Consider the following 13,208-nt stretch of genomic DNA (forward strand, 5'->3'; position numbering starts at 1 on the left):
AAGACTTAATCCATTCCCCCACACCAAACTACCCCCTCCCCAATCCCACTGCCCCCTTCTCGCTGAGGCAGGCGGGCGCTGCGAGGGACAGCGGAGTGTCAGCTGTAAGGCTTTGTGTTCCTCTAGGGAACCTGCCTAGGAGATTGATCTGCACAACATGAGGAGCACAAAGACGTCAGGTTTTATGCACCACAGAGCCAGCCATGTATCAAGTATGTATCTCGCGTGGGCGTAGCCCTACCTGTCTTATCGCATCACAGCTAAACGGGCAGATGATAGACGGGTGACGGAGCGCAGCGAGTGCTGAGGATGTGCTACTTCAAAGCACATTGAGATTAAATTTCAAGTACGGATTGTTATTTTTTTGTCAAGAACAGTCTTTGAACAAATACGTTTATTTTTGCATTTTTGAAATCTTGTTTTTTCCAGCGCTGCAGATCCATCCTTCATACACGTATAAAGTTCTCATTTTTGTACTTACGTATGTAGTTGACTTTTTTAAGTGTGTATTTAATTTTCTTTGCACTGAACCACAAGACCTTGACTGTAAATCTACCAGGTTGTGGCTGCAGCATAATAAGCCCCCTGCAGCTCTGCAGGGGTTTATCTAGCCTTTTGTGATAGATGCCATTCATTTTTCTTTATTTGGGCCATTTCCACTATCGCACTGCACACACGTGTGTTCATAGTGAAGCGCAGCCGCACAATCTCATGGCACAACCCCTTAGGTGTTGGATCCGTTGCATCCGTGAGATCCAGTCTCCAGCTTCCCTGTGTGCTGATGTATCTAAGAATCCTATTTTGACTCGCTATTGTGGGAGTGGAGCTAGAGGCCCATCATTGAAAGCACAAGGTCACTGAACACATCAGCACAAAGAGCCCTATCTGCTGCACTCTGTCTGTGCAGAAAAGTCTGTCCTCCTTCTCTTTATTGGAGCACACACATTTCTGCTATCTTATTCACTCTTTGGAAGCCAAAATGGAGACAGTTCATGTCCTCGTATGTCGGCCATAAAGGCGACAAAACTTAGAGTTACCAGGATGTGAGGAGTGCAGAGGGCTAATCACAGATTATGAAAGGAAGGAGGGACCGAAATAGTGTGTAACTTTTCTGGAAAATGAGCATGATTGAGCAACTATGAATGTTTCACATATACGATAGAACCTTGATTTAAAGGACTAATAAAGCAAGGGGTTAACAACAACAACAACAAGGGGCTATCACAGGGAGCATCTGGAAGGCAATATATCCTCGTAAATGTCCCTTTGACCCACTAAAGCGCTGCCGTAAGAATTCTATTTGTCTGACTGTGCTTGTGGCAAAAATGCAGCATAGTAGCCCAAATAAATATTGTAGCCATTTCTTAACATCCCCTTGAGTCTCCTCTTGGCAACTGAAAGTGAATAATACATTGCAAAGATGCTGTGAAGATAGTACTTTATTACAGTTCTCAAAAATATTATGAGTTGTTTGCCTCTGGAACTATTCAGATGGGGATTATTATAGACATTTTATGGGCAAGTCTACATTTTTCATTCTCTTTGATTTATAATTAATAATTGATGTTATCTATCTTCAACAAAACACGAGACACACAAAGGAGAATGTTTTTTAAGCAAAAAAGTGTGTGCTTTGAACAAACTAAGCTTCTTTTCTTTTAAGGTATGCCATTTTGGTTCTTTGTAGTTTGTTTTCTTTACCTGTTGCCATGGCAATATCAAAAATAATTGCTAAGGGCACCTTTTAGAGGAATAAGGTCGGTGATATGGGATTTTTGTTCTGTTGATAATGTAATTGTTTATTCATGAAATGGAAATTATATGTTTCTTTGTTTAGTTGAATGACTCACTGGCACACTCCTTTTAAAAAGATAATTTTCACTTTTGATTGACTGTCGGATAGATTGGATTAACAACAATTGCATGTTGTTTGCAGTGGTGTGAAACTTTGTTTTATTTATGCATTATACAACTATTATTATTATTTTATTTTATTGTTTGTTTTTAGCATCTGGTTATACAGCCATAACATCTTGTAACTTAATGTACTGTATGACTTGCGTCTTGTATAGACCAGTTAAAATAATGTTAAAATGTTACTGTACAGGTCAGTTTTTTTTTGTTTTATAAATGGCAGAAAATGAACTAATCATATTTACATGGTTTACACTGACAGCAATTGTTTTAAAATACATTTAATATGTGTAAAAAATAATAATAGTCTCTCTGACTGTTAGCCATTATTATATAGGTAAATACAGACTGAAGATCTTTATTGGCTATGATAAATTATGTATGTACTGTATGTCGCCATTAGTTTGTCTCACTTTGCTTTTGTTATTTCCTCGATTTCCCTCTTCCCACACATATGTTGATAAACACACATTTACGTATTTTAAGGGGAAATTAAGTAGTTGTGTTAAATGGCACAAAATAAGGACACGGAATTGACTGGCCTTCGAGATATACTAGTTTGAGGCCTCACTCACCCTTCCTGTTTGCAGCCTCTTTCATGTGGTAAACAAATGCCCGAGATCTAAAAGCTTTCCCATTGCTGTTGTGCTAACCTTGGAGTGCGAAGCCATGTCATTAGCATTTGAAGGAGCTAAATATTAGCTAAGAAAGGGTTCCCGTCTAAAGGCATGAGAAAAAGTCTGCTGCCTTTGGTACTCAACCATCTGTGCTGGCGCGCTGGCTTCCCTTCTTGCATTGCAAACACTACCTCGGGAGCCGCCTGGAGCTCAAGGAACAAACGCCACATACTTTGAGCCCGGCCTCTGAAAATAAGCCTTTCTTGCACCACATCTATTAATTCAGAATTCAGGCTCCAGTGCTTCTGCCCATCCAAATAAATCTGTTTGGACTCTGGACTGAGCAGGCAATTTTTCATGGAAAAGTCCCATTTGAAAATCTCTCCATTCCTTTGTGGATTTGGAGTTATAAACCACAGGGCTGCTGTAGAATGGGTTAGGACTACAACAGCAACTCAAAACATATCAAACTTTCTGTAGATAACCACTCAAACACTTTATCCATCAGCCTGCATTAAATTGTTGACAGCCGACAATTAAATGCTGCAAATGGAAATAGTTACTCAATCGCTCAAATCGTTTTAAGCTTCAGGTGATTCGGTTCTTTAACAAATCTATCTGTTAAGGAGATACAATTTAGTTTTCAAAGTGCCAAAAGAAGTGTCCACAAGCTTTTAATCAACGACAAACCCCCAAGAAAAAAAAATGAATTGGGCTGACAGATACTGGTTGCATATGGGCAAAAAAATCAGAACTGAGCCGCAGTGTGAACGTTGCCTTAAATTAGTTTTGATCGAGTCCTTGGTCAAATCTGTTATTGAAGTAACGCTTTCGTTGTGGTCTTCCGTTTTCTTTGGACTATCTAAATTCAAAGCATCAAGGCCAAGGTGTCTTATTTTGCATTCAAAAAGTGGTTTCCTCCTCTTAGACAATGCAGCTCGCACATGGACTATGTGAGTGATAATCTCGCGGTACAATCATGAAGACAAAGCCATCTTGAGTGTAAAATCGCTTACTATCGTCATTTACCATTCACTGCTCCAACTGATTAGTCACTCTTTGTGCGTGAGTTACAGTGTATGATTGTCGAGCTTGTGTTTTGGTCAGCATTGGCAAGATGGTGGGTGGTTGATGGTGTGGGCAATTTCATTGACAGGGTTCATGCTGAGCCAGTGGGAGGGCGCACCGCAGCACCCGTCTGTCTTCAGCCCCTCGGCCCTGCTGCTGCTGCTGCAGCACTCCAAGGCGCACCTGTTACACTTTCCCAGGGGTGCGGTGCGGAGGTGGAGGGCCACAGCCACCCTGAAGCACAAAGAAAACACACGCGCGCACTTCACACATAGGAGGGGCAGTGAAAGCATCCACCCACACTGCACACACTTGGGCCCGCAACCTTTATTCACCCTCAACCTACATTCCAGCACGACAAGTGGAGCTGTGCCTACATTATTTTCTGTTTGCTTAAGTAAAAATGGTAGAATTGATATTTTTCTAGATGCATAGAGAAAAAGTAGCCCAAATTATACCAATTGGCTTGAGAGAAATCTGGAACACAAGGTCAACAAATAACTTTGATTCTGCTTTCAAGCCAGATTATTAGGTTAACTCATTCTGTGCCATTCACGGTTATAGATGTCAATGGTATTTACTGGGTTAACAGTAGGCGTGAGCAAGAATGGACGACAACGGGGCTGATAAACAAAAGTAACCTTACCAGTAGGTTTAAAGAGGGGATCAAGATTTGGGTTTTGATGAATGAATGAACGAATGAACGAATGAACGAATGAATGAATGACATGATTCTACAGCAGTCTCAACCACAAGTTGTACAACCACAGATCCGAGTGATATATTGTAGCCTTTGTGTATAGAAAGAAAATTGAACGTCCATCTTTTGAAACATAGGATATTGTGATGGAAGGTAATGGCGGTCGAAAGCCACTGTGGACAGCGAGGGAACATTGTGACGACAGATTTTCTGTCTTTGTGCTTTTTCTAAGGCTTTCTCTCAATAACATTCCAGCCACTGGTCTGCAGTTAGATCATAGAGATGCAAGGTCTCTGCTGGTGTTTGAGGTCACCAATAAGAAAGACAAGGAGCAGATGGTGGCCGTCCCTCCCTTCTTGCCAAATCTTTTCAGTTTCCCGTCAAGTATTGGCCACCTCTCTATCTCGCTGTTCCTCTCTTCACCACAGCAGCATTGCAGGCCTCTGAATAGACTCCAACATGGGCAATACAAGCATCCGCCTTTGCAGGGATCTCTGCAACCATCTGGTGAGATTATTTGAGGCAATTAATTCTTTGAGAGCATCAATAGGAACATGTTTGCAGCAGAGATTTGAGGACACACACTGAATGTGTTCAATGGCATTCCACCCTAAAAAATTTCTAAGGAGGAGGGTGTTTCCCTGAGGCGAAAGGGAGAAAAGGAAGGAGGAGTTTTGTCCAGGAAAGAAAAGCGCGCCAAAACCTCAATGCTTTCATGGGAACTTTCTTAATGAAAAGAGGCTGGATTTCCACTTTGGATTTCTGAACGATATCGGTTAAACACAAAAGAATCGAATGTGATGTTCATTGATGTGATCCTATAATTATAATCACGAATCAACCATGTCAAACGATAAGCTGTCCTGAGAGATCAATCGACCTATCAGTCAATCTGTCCATCATCTGCAGCCTTTTTGTGTCAAACAATCTGTTGTTCTTGGTATCCCAGCAGGAGCACAGGGGCTGTAATCTGTCACCACGCTGCATTAGAAACTTACTAATGAGCCTACAGGTCACAAGGTTGAGTCCCTCATTAACTCTGTCACTGGTATCGTTGCGCATACTTTTGAGAACTGGAACAGAGCAGATGGGCGGCCTTCTTTGTTTATAGCCAATGTGCGCAATCTACATACATATCAAAGTGAAATTTTCTGCCATATATTTGGGCATCAATCACCATGAAAAAAAAATTCTCAACAACTTCATTTCCACCACTTCCAGCTCTACTTCCTGTTTTTTCTTTAGTGCCACTCTCCAATCTGTAAATCATGGCCAGCCTCAGCAGTTGTCTTATAAACTTTCTCTTTCATCCTTTAAAACTGAACAACCTATTTGGGTGAATATTTGTAACAAAATGCAAGCTTTCATGAATTATCAGTTTCATTTGTTAGGCTTACAAAAAGGGATGTTAATTTTAATGCATGATGATTTCGTCTGTTTTCCGTTAATATTTAATTAGTCTCTTTCACGAGGCCAGACTACAGAGATCATTTGCAATTATCTTAAAAGATAAATGTAGCTCATTTAGAGGTCATTTTTCAACACTAAACATGTTTGGCTGTCTACTATATCTTAATTAAAAAATCAGACGCTTATTTGTCAAAATTTTCTGTACACATTAACACAGATGATGCAAATATGATCACTTTTCAGAATAAAATATTTTTCAGCCACAGATAACAAGTAAACCCAAAGTACTGTTATATATGTTTGTCTTTCATCTGTGTGGCCCGCTCCAAAGTGGTCCGGTACTTAGAGACCACTTTCATGATGATACACAACTACAAAAAATAATATTGTCATCAATTAGCAGTATTTCTGTAAGGCGTATTTAAATACAGTTCTAATGGATAACATCATATTGCGCAACTAGTCAACGTTGTGGCTGCTCAGTTAATACGGTTAAGGTTAGGAGAAACGACAGCAGTTGGACATTACAACAGGATGCTACAATGGTGCACCTGTTATTCCTTACACACACAAACACTGAAACATTCAATTCAATCTTGGTCTGTTATTGTTGCTTCTCCAACGTTTGTACGACAAACAGCATCCAGCAGCACATAGCGAAGATTCAAAACGGCAGATAAGGACTGTTTGATGTGTACACATTTGGAACCGAGGAACTGAAAGTACCAGATGGAAGAATTACGAAAAAAAATACAAATGTTCATGCCATAACTAATCTGCTTTGTTTTTAAGTACGGCTGACCTCCTTATCACCTAAACATTAAAGACTGGATGGATTTGCTGTTTTCTTGTGTAGCTATTCATTATACAGTATCATAGTGCACGTATGACTTCTCACACTCAGAAATCATTCAATGTGGTGCATCCATTTGCGTTTGTTTGGAAATAGGTGCGTATGCATGCATGTGTGTAGACAGTTACTCAGGTTGCACAGAGTAAACAGTGAATGCACCTGTGTAAATGACACACAGGGAAGTTGTGTGTTGAGCTGCGAGACCATCAGGGACTTAGACATGTGCAAACTGCGTCATAGACACACACCCAAAAAAAAAAAAAGTCAGGCACCAAAGCCGTGGCAGCTAACTTTGAGGTGAGGACTCAGATGTTGCCAGCCTTGAGTCGCTACCCAATAGATAGTCAACTGCACATGCTACAAATGCTGGAAGAGATTAGTTGTGTGTGACCTGTCACAACAAGACGACCATCAACTTTCTCCGGCAATCGTGACCCACAGCCAACCAGTTAAAAGTTTTTTCCTACTACTGACCGCAAATCAATTATAAAAGAGGCACTCTAGATTAGAGTAGTATCCTACTTATTGTCCCCTTTTTTAACACGTTCAACAAGCATTAATCTAACCATCCATCCATTTTTTTGCACCGCTTGTACTCAGGCCAGCATTGAGCTGGCACCTATCCCAGATAACTTTGGGTGAGAGGCGGGAAACACCCTGCACGAGTGGCCAGCCAATTACAAGGCACATACACTACACAGACAAACAAACACACACTCACATTCACACTGAAAAGCAATTCTTACTCCTCAATTAACCTAACATGTTTTGTTTTTTTTTGCATGCGATGCCCAAACAAGTAACCTCAAACTTTGGAATTGTGAGACCACTACTCACCATGCTGTTTAAAATCAACCCTATATAAATGAGTAAATAGATAGTAGGGTTCAACACAAGATTATCAAATGGAAATTAATGCTGTTAACATCAAAATAAAATGAAAAAAATCTCCATTTTAATTAAATTCCAATAAAATGTGTTGTCACACAGGAGTTGAAGATGTGTTAATATTTTAGGGCGACCTGTTTATATTGGTACTTGCCATGTGTATACATAAGTGTTGTGACCTCCATGAATGCCAAAACTTGCACACCCACCCTCAATGGGCCTACTGTAAGGTGATCGTGCTGAAATACCATAAATGGACGTTTCCAAACATGTATGGCATCCTTACGTGAATGCAGTATCTATGTTTAGTCAGAACAGACTGAAAGTTTGAGATTTGATCCGTCTCTGCATCTCTGTCACAACAAACACTCTGTTTGTTGTTGTTTACCCATCACATTAGGCTTGTCTGGTAATGAGTCTCTAGTTACCAAGCACCAGTCCCCAGTCAGCACAGTAATAAACCTCTGGGGAAGTACAGCCAGAAGGGCTACAATGAAAGAAAGCAAAGTGAAGGTCACCAGATGAAACCTATAACCGTTTGGATTTTACTGCAGGTGTTAAAGTGTTGCACAACTAAGACAAGAAGGTTACTTGGAACAAAGCGTAGATACTTAAACTTAATACAGATTCAAGAAGAGGGCAAAGCAATTGTGCTCTTTTTGGATGCCTGGATGACTAGATGTCAACAAAATGTGCCTCACATATTTCTATTTTAACATTAATTGGCGCACAAGTGTAAAAAGAAGTTAACCTGGTGGTCGTCAACTAGACTCCCTGAACATCCCGAAAATCTGAAGGCTGCTTCACACAGCGGTTTGATAGTCTGAAGTTGTCAAATATATGCTCAAATTACTGAGCTCAACAGTCACTTCCCATAGCAACAGAAAACACACTGAATGAGACAAGACAACAAGCAAAAACTGAACCCATTTAAGCTTTTCATTATTCATTGCAGAGGAGATTGTGGTGCTTCCCATAATGTTTGGGACATTAACCCTCCAAAGAGGCACTGAGGTGGGTGTCATCCATGCTTGACTCAGGCCTTGGGGCCCCCCTACATGCATTTGGGTTGGGAAACATTCTGAAGTGAGGCTGACATGCAGCTGAGCATCCATGGCAACCCGCGCAACAAGAGTGAACAAAGAACGCAGAGTAGAGGAGTTACGTAGGTGTGAATGGATAAGGTCCCAATATGGCGCCAAGTAGTCTGCTCGACTCAGCTTCTCAATGAACACTGTAAAAGGAGGGAGAGGCGTTGCGGCGTGGATCCCAAAGTGGAGGAATTTAAGAGGCACAATAAGCACACAGCTGGGTCAAGGAAAGGGGGGGCTTGCAAACAGGTTTTATTCCAGGTCACATTAGAATTATGGACTTGGCTAGACGTTTTTTTTTTCTTCTTTTCTCGTGTCATGTATTCAAGGCAAACAAAATCCAGGGTCATTTTTTTTGCATGACTGATGTATGACTATAATAATAATTTATTATAGTTAATTATGCTAATGAAGGCAACTTGGTGGAAGAGTGGTAAGCATGTTTTCTTCACGTTAGCGTTCGGGTGGGTTTTCTCTGGGTACTATAGCGTTCGGGTGGGTTTTCTCTGGGTACTAATGCTTCGTCACACATTCCAAAAGCTTGTGATGATTGAATGATTGAAATTTTCAGCTAGTGTGAATGCAAGTATTGATGGTTGTCTGTCTGTCTTTATGTGCCCTGCAGATGACATGGCAAGGACAAAACTAAATAGATGGAAGGACGGATGGAATAAAGTCAGCATATGACAAGTATTGTCTTGTGCATTCACAGAAAATTTGAGGATCCTTCAAATTATATGATATATGATATGATAGAGGTAAACACAAACAAAGGCTCAATAACTAGTATTTTGGCTACTGGTTACTTGTGCATCGCAAACTACATTGCCGACATTGATTTTAAGTTACCACGGGTGCATTGTGCTAATGTTCTTTATAACAATGTGATTGACACATGGTGTTATTTATTTATTCATTTATTTATTTATTTATTTATTGAGACAGGTGCATCAAGTAATTTGCGCATCAAACCTGTAGAATGGCTAAGTGTGAAGATAGTCGAGCTATTTTCTCTGCTTGGATCAAATAGGATTTGACGTTTGAAATGCACAACTATCAGCACACTGAGAAGCGAGACACGCCTTCTCCCCCTCTACACCCCGGTTGTGATCGGTCGGTGGGCAGCGGGCTGCCTGCCTGCCTGCCTGCTTGCATGCCGGGCGGTGACTGACCAGCTTCTCCCCCTCATGTGTGACTGCTGGCTTGGCGCCTCCCCTCCTTTCTCCTCTCTATAAATGTGCACAGTCTGCTCCTTGTGCGCACTCAGTCAGATCGAGTAGGAGCGACTGTGGCCTCACGGGATATTAACTAAAGCGCGTCTTTAAAAAAAAAAAAATTAAAATAATAATAATAATCTTCACATTTGAAGCAGTTTAATTTGCATCTCCTGCTCATAATTGTTGATTTTTCTCGTTGGCTGCGATGAAGGCTGTTCCCCCTGCGTACCCCCAGGACTCTTCGTCTTACTCTTCTTCCTCCTCCTCCTCCTCCTCCTCCAGCAACAGCAGCAGCAGCAGTCGGCAGCACTCCCTCCACTATCTGACCAAGCAGAGCCTGAACGCCGCTCGGTCCAGGATGGAAGAGGAGGACCGCCACTGTTTGCAGTACGACATGAACGACTGCTACAGCCGACTGAAGCGACTGGTGCCCACCATCCCCCAGGATAAGAAAGTCAGCAAAGTGGAGATCCTACAGCACGTCATTGACTACATTCTGGACCTGCAATTGGCCCTGGAGACGCACCCTTCTCTCCACAAACAGGCGCCTCAGCGGACCGGAACGTGCGTTCCTCTGGCGTCCAACCCCAGCCGAACACCGCTTACAGTGCTTAACGTTGACTACCACCAGGTACCAATTGTTTACTAGTGTCCGCTTCTCTCGGAGAATCTTTTTCCCGGCTGTATACCGACAAAGCAGACAAAGCGCGTCATCGCCGCTATTTGTCATTGTCCCGTCAATAGAAGTGAAATGATGTGCGAAATATAATAATCTTACACATGCTTCTGGTGTAGCAAAAGCGCATTTAGTGTTTCTTAGATTGCGCACTTGATTGCAGGCTTTATGATTTGCATGATAATGAATAGTGTGTGTGTCAGAGGCCCACCTCAACCCACGGCTGGTGAAGTACCTCAGGCTGCAGTCCACTCCACTGCGCACAAAAAGGGCAATTTGTTATTCAATAGGCCATAAAATAATTTATTGTGGCTGCAATTTTTCCATCTAATGTTTTATTTCAGGCCATTTGGTGCTGCTTTGCCCTTTTATCAAGCGTAACCATTAAATTTACTGTCTGACAGGTCAATTTATTTCTTTTTTTGTCTTTAGAGGACATCAATTGTCAAAAAGCCTGAGGACTCAATTTTATGCCGCTGAAGCATATTGCAATGGTAAGTGTTACTGTTTTTATTATACTGCATGTTATATTTGAATTATTACAATTATTTTTATTTCCATACATTCATCTGCTTTTAATCAGATTTTTTTTTAAAACACTACATCGGTCATTGAAGCATTCTCAATGAAATAAACACAATTTCATGTTGTAAATGCAGCACATTACATGGCAAGGAAAAGAATTGAGGAACATGAACAGAGGCAGCTGTGCTTTGTGCAATAACGGTCACCGGTGTAGCAATCATAGAAGAAGCCAGGGTTCAAACATTATGTTGGCCTCTCTTTCACACCGACTCTCAGTCCTTGTGTGTAAAATCGGCCTTTGCACCATATATTTGGTGGATTTCAAGTGTACCGGCCTCTCGGAGGTCAGCCAGTCGCCCGGCCAGTAGCCCGGCGAAGCGGGTGGATGTTTGACCTGGTTTGTTTTGGGTTGTTGATCAAGCATGGCCTCTGTTTTGTTGGTGGCGCCAGTCAGTCTGGAACTCTGAAGCTCACTCCCCCCACCTCTATTCATGCCCTCCACAGGTGTGCAGGCTACACAGAACCGCTCCAAAGCCAGCAAAGCTTCTCCAGGGACTCACAGCCAACTGGACGCACAATCTCGAGGGAATTTGGAAACTATCGTAAGGAACTAATCTTAAATATAATGACTGTTTTAGTTCCATATAGAGCATGGAATGACCATAAAAGTGTGTTTGTCCCAAGCCAACCGTATCCCCCCTCCCCTGTTTATTTCATAAAATCTAAATTAACAGTGTCAACATTTTTAGACTTATTTTTTTGAAACCCCAGTCATCAACAAATATTACATTGTGAATTGTGTTTCAAGAAAAAGTGAGTTTAAAGCTTTACTGAACTGCAAAACTGCTGTGTATATTTTGGATATCTATTGTTTAAAATAGATGAAATGTGTTGAGCAGGAATGCCATTCCTGTTATCATATCTTAATTGACATTATAAAGACAAACGATTCAATTTGAATAAAAAAACAAAACAATTACGATTGTACATGAAGAGAAACAAATGTTCTATGACAAAAGTATGTGAAAGGAATACATATATGCTTCAAATAGACTATTGTAATCATAAGATATTTTTATTAAAAGTTGGGTTAGTTGTTTTGTAAATATTGTGTTTTCACTTTGAAGTCTTTAGTGAATGAATGTGTATTTGTCCTCACATGATGAAATATTTGCAATGTTTTGGATTAGTTTAATATGTAGCATGTCATGCTCAGTGCAGAGATGTCAAATGTGCACCGAAGCAGGCCTCCCTGTGTAGATACTAAGTGCTTTTATTTGCTCAGCTTTCCCTTGTTGTTTTTATACTCACTTGAACCAATCTGGGCAGGAATGTCGCTCAGCTATTTTAAATGTTAGGTTGTTGTAATTGTTGTTGTTTATGAAAAAAAAAAAAGGACAGACTTCATTATTTTACAATGCACTCTTATGAAAACAAATTTTAAGAAAAATCACAACATGCAGCACTTCTATCAGTGTACAGTACAATGCCGTTTCTAAAAATGTAATTATACCGAAGGATGCTATAAAAATAATTTTTCATTTGGTTAGGACACTGCAACCATGAATTACACGGACAACAATTAATTGTGATTTGCATGTTTTTCTGCGATTATTAACACATTTCAGCAGCCATATGGTTCAATTAAAATAAGAAAGGATGTTTTTTCAAACACCGACTTTACCTCACCACCCTGCTGCCAGTGTGGGAGGGCACATGTACATGACTGTCAGCTGCACTGTTGGAATTGACCTTCACTGGCTTGCGAGGAGTTGTCAAAACAATTAAAGTTTCCAGGAAGAACTGCGTCGTCTCATTATTTGTCTCCAGAGGTACAATATTTGCAGTGCTGGCACAGGCAAGTGAAATAATGAGGCAAAGAGGGAATGTGCCAAAACACTAATGCAAGAGGGAAAACATTTGGATGAAAATCGTAATTTGATCTCAGAGAGCAGTTATCTAGCAGAAATACAGCAACCTGGACAAATTCTTTCAGAAAGAAGACATTTAACACAGTTTTAATTTCTTTTGACATTTCCGCGAAAAATAAATATCACGTCACAATTTAAATAAAAAAAATTGTGGGCAGCATTAGGAATGTTTTAAAATGTTAAAAGTATGACATACGCTATATCTTCAGAATATTTATCAAAAGATGCAAATGGTCACTAATGGTTATGCTGAGTCATCATTTAATTTACTCGAGTGACTGTCAAACAGTTAACATGGGTAGACCTATAACCTACTCC

At 40.7% G+C, this 13,208-nt stretch overlaps 1 protein-coding gene across 1 annotated transcript; it reads left to right on the forward strand.

Moving 5' to 3' along the window:
- The first annotated feature begins 9,781 nt into the window (after positions 1 to 9,781).
- On the forward strand, positions 9,782 to 12,762 carry id4 (inhibitor of DNA binding 4). Its single transcript, XM_049730168.2, has 3 exons — positions 9,782 to 10,389; positions 10,867 to 10,928; positions 11,464 to 12,762. Exons 1-2 carry the CDS (start codon positions 9,964 to 9,966, stop codon positions 10,912 to 10,914), a joined length of 474 nt encoding a protein of 157 aa, XP_049586125.1. The 5' UTR covers positions 9,782 to 9,963; the 3' UTR covers positions 10,915 to 10,928; positions 11,464 to 12,762.
- The last annotated feature ends 446 nt before the right edge of the window (positions 12,763 to 13,208 follow it).

The sequence above is a fragment of the Syngnathus scovelli genome, chromosome 9 (genome assembly GCF_024217435.2).
Source record: "Syngnathus scovelli strain Florida chromosome 9, RoL_Ssco_1.2, whole genome shotgun sequence".
In the NCBI taxonomy this organism is placed as follows: Eukaryota; Metazoa; Chordata; class Actinopteri; order Syngnathiformes; family Syngnathidae; genus Syngnathus; species Syngnathus scovelli.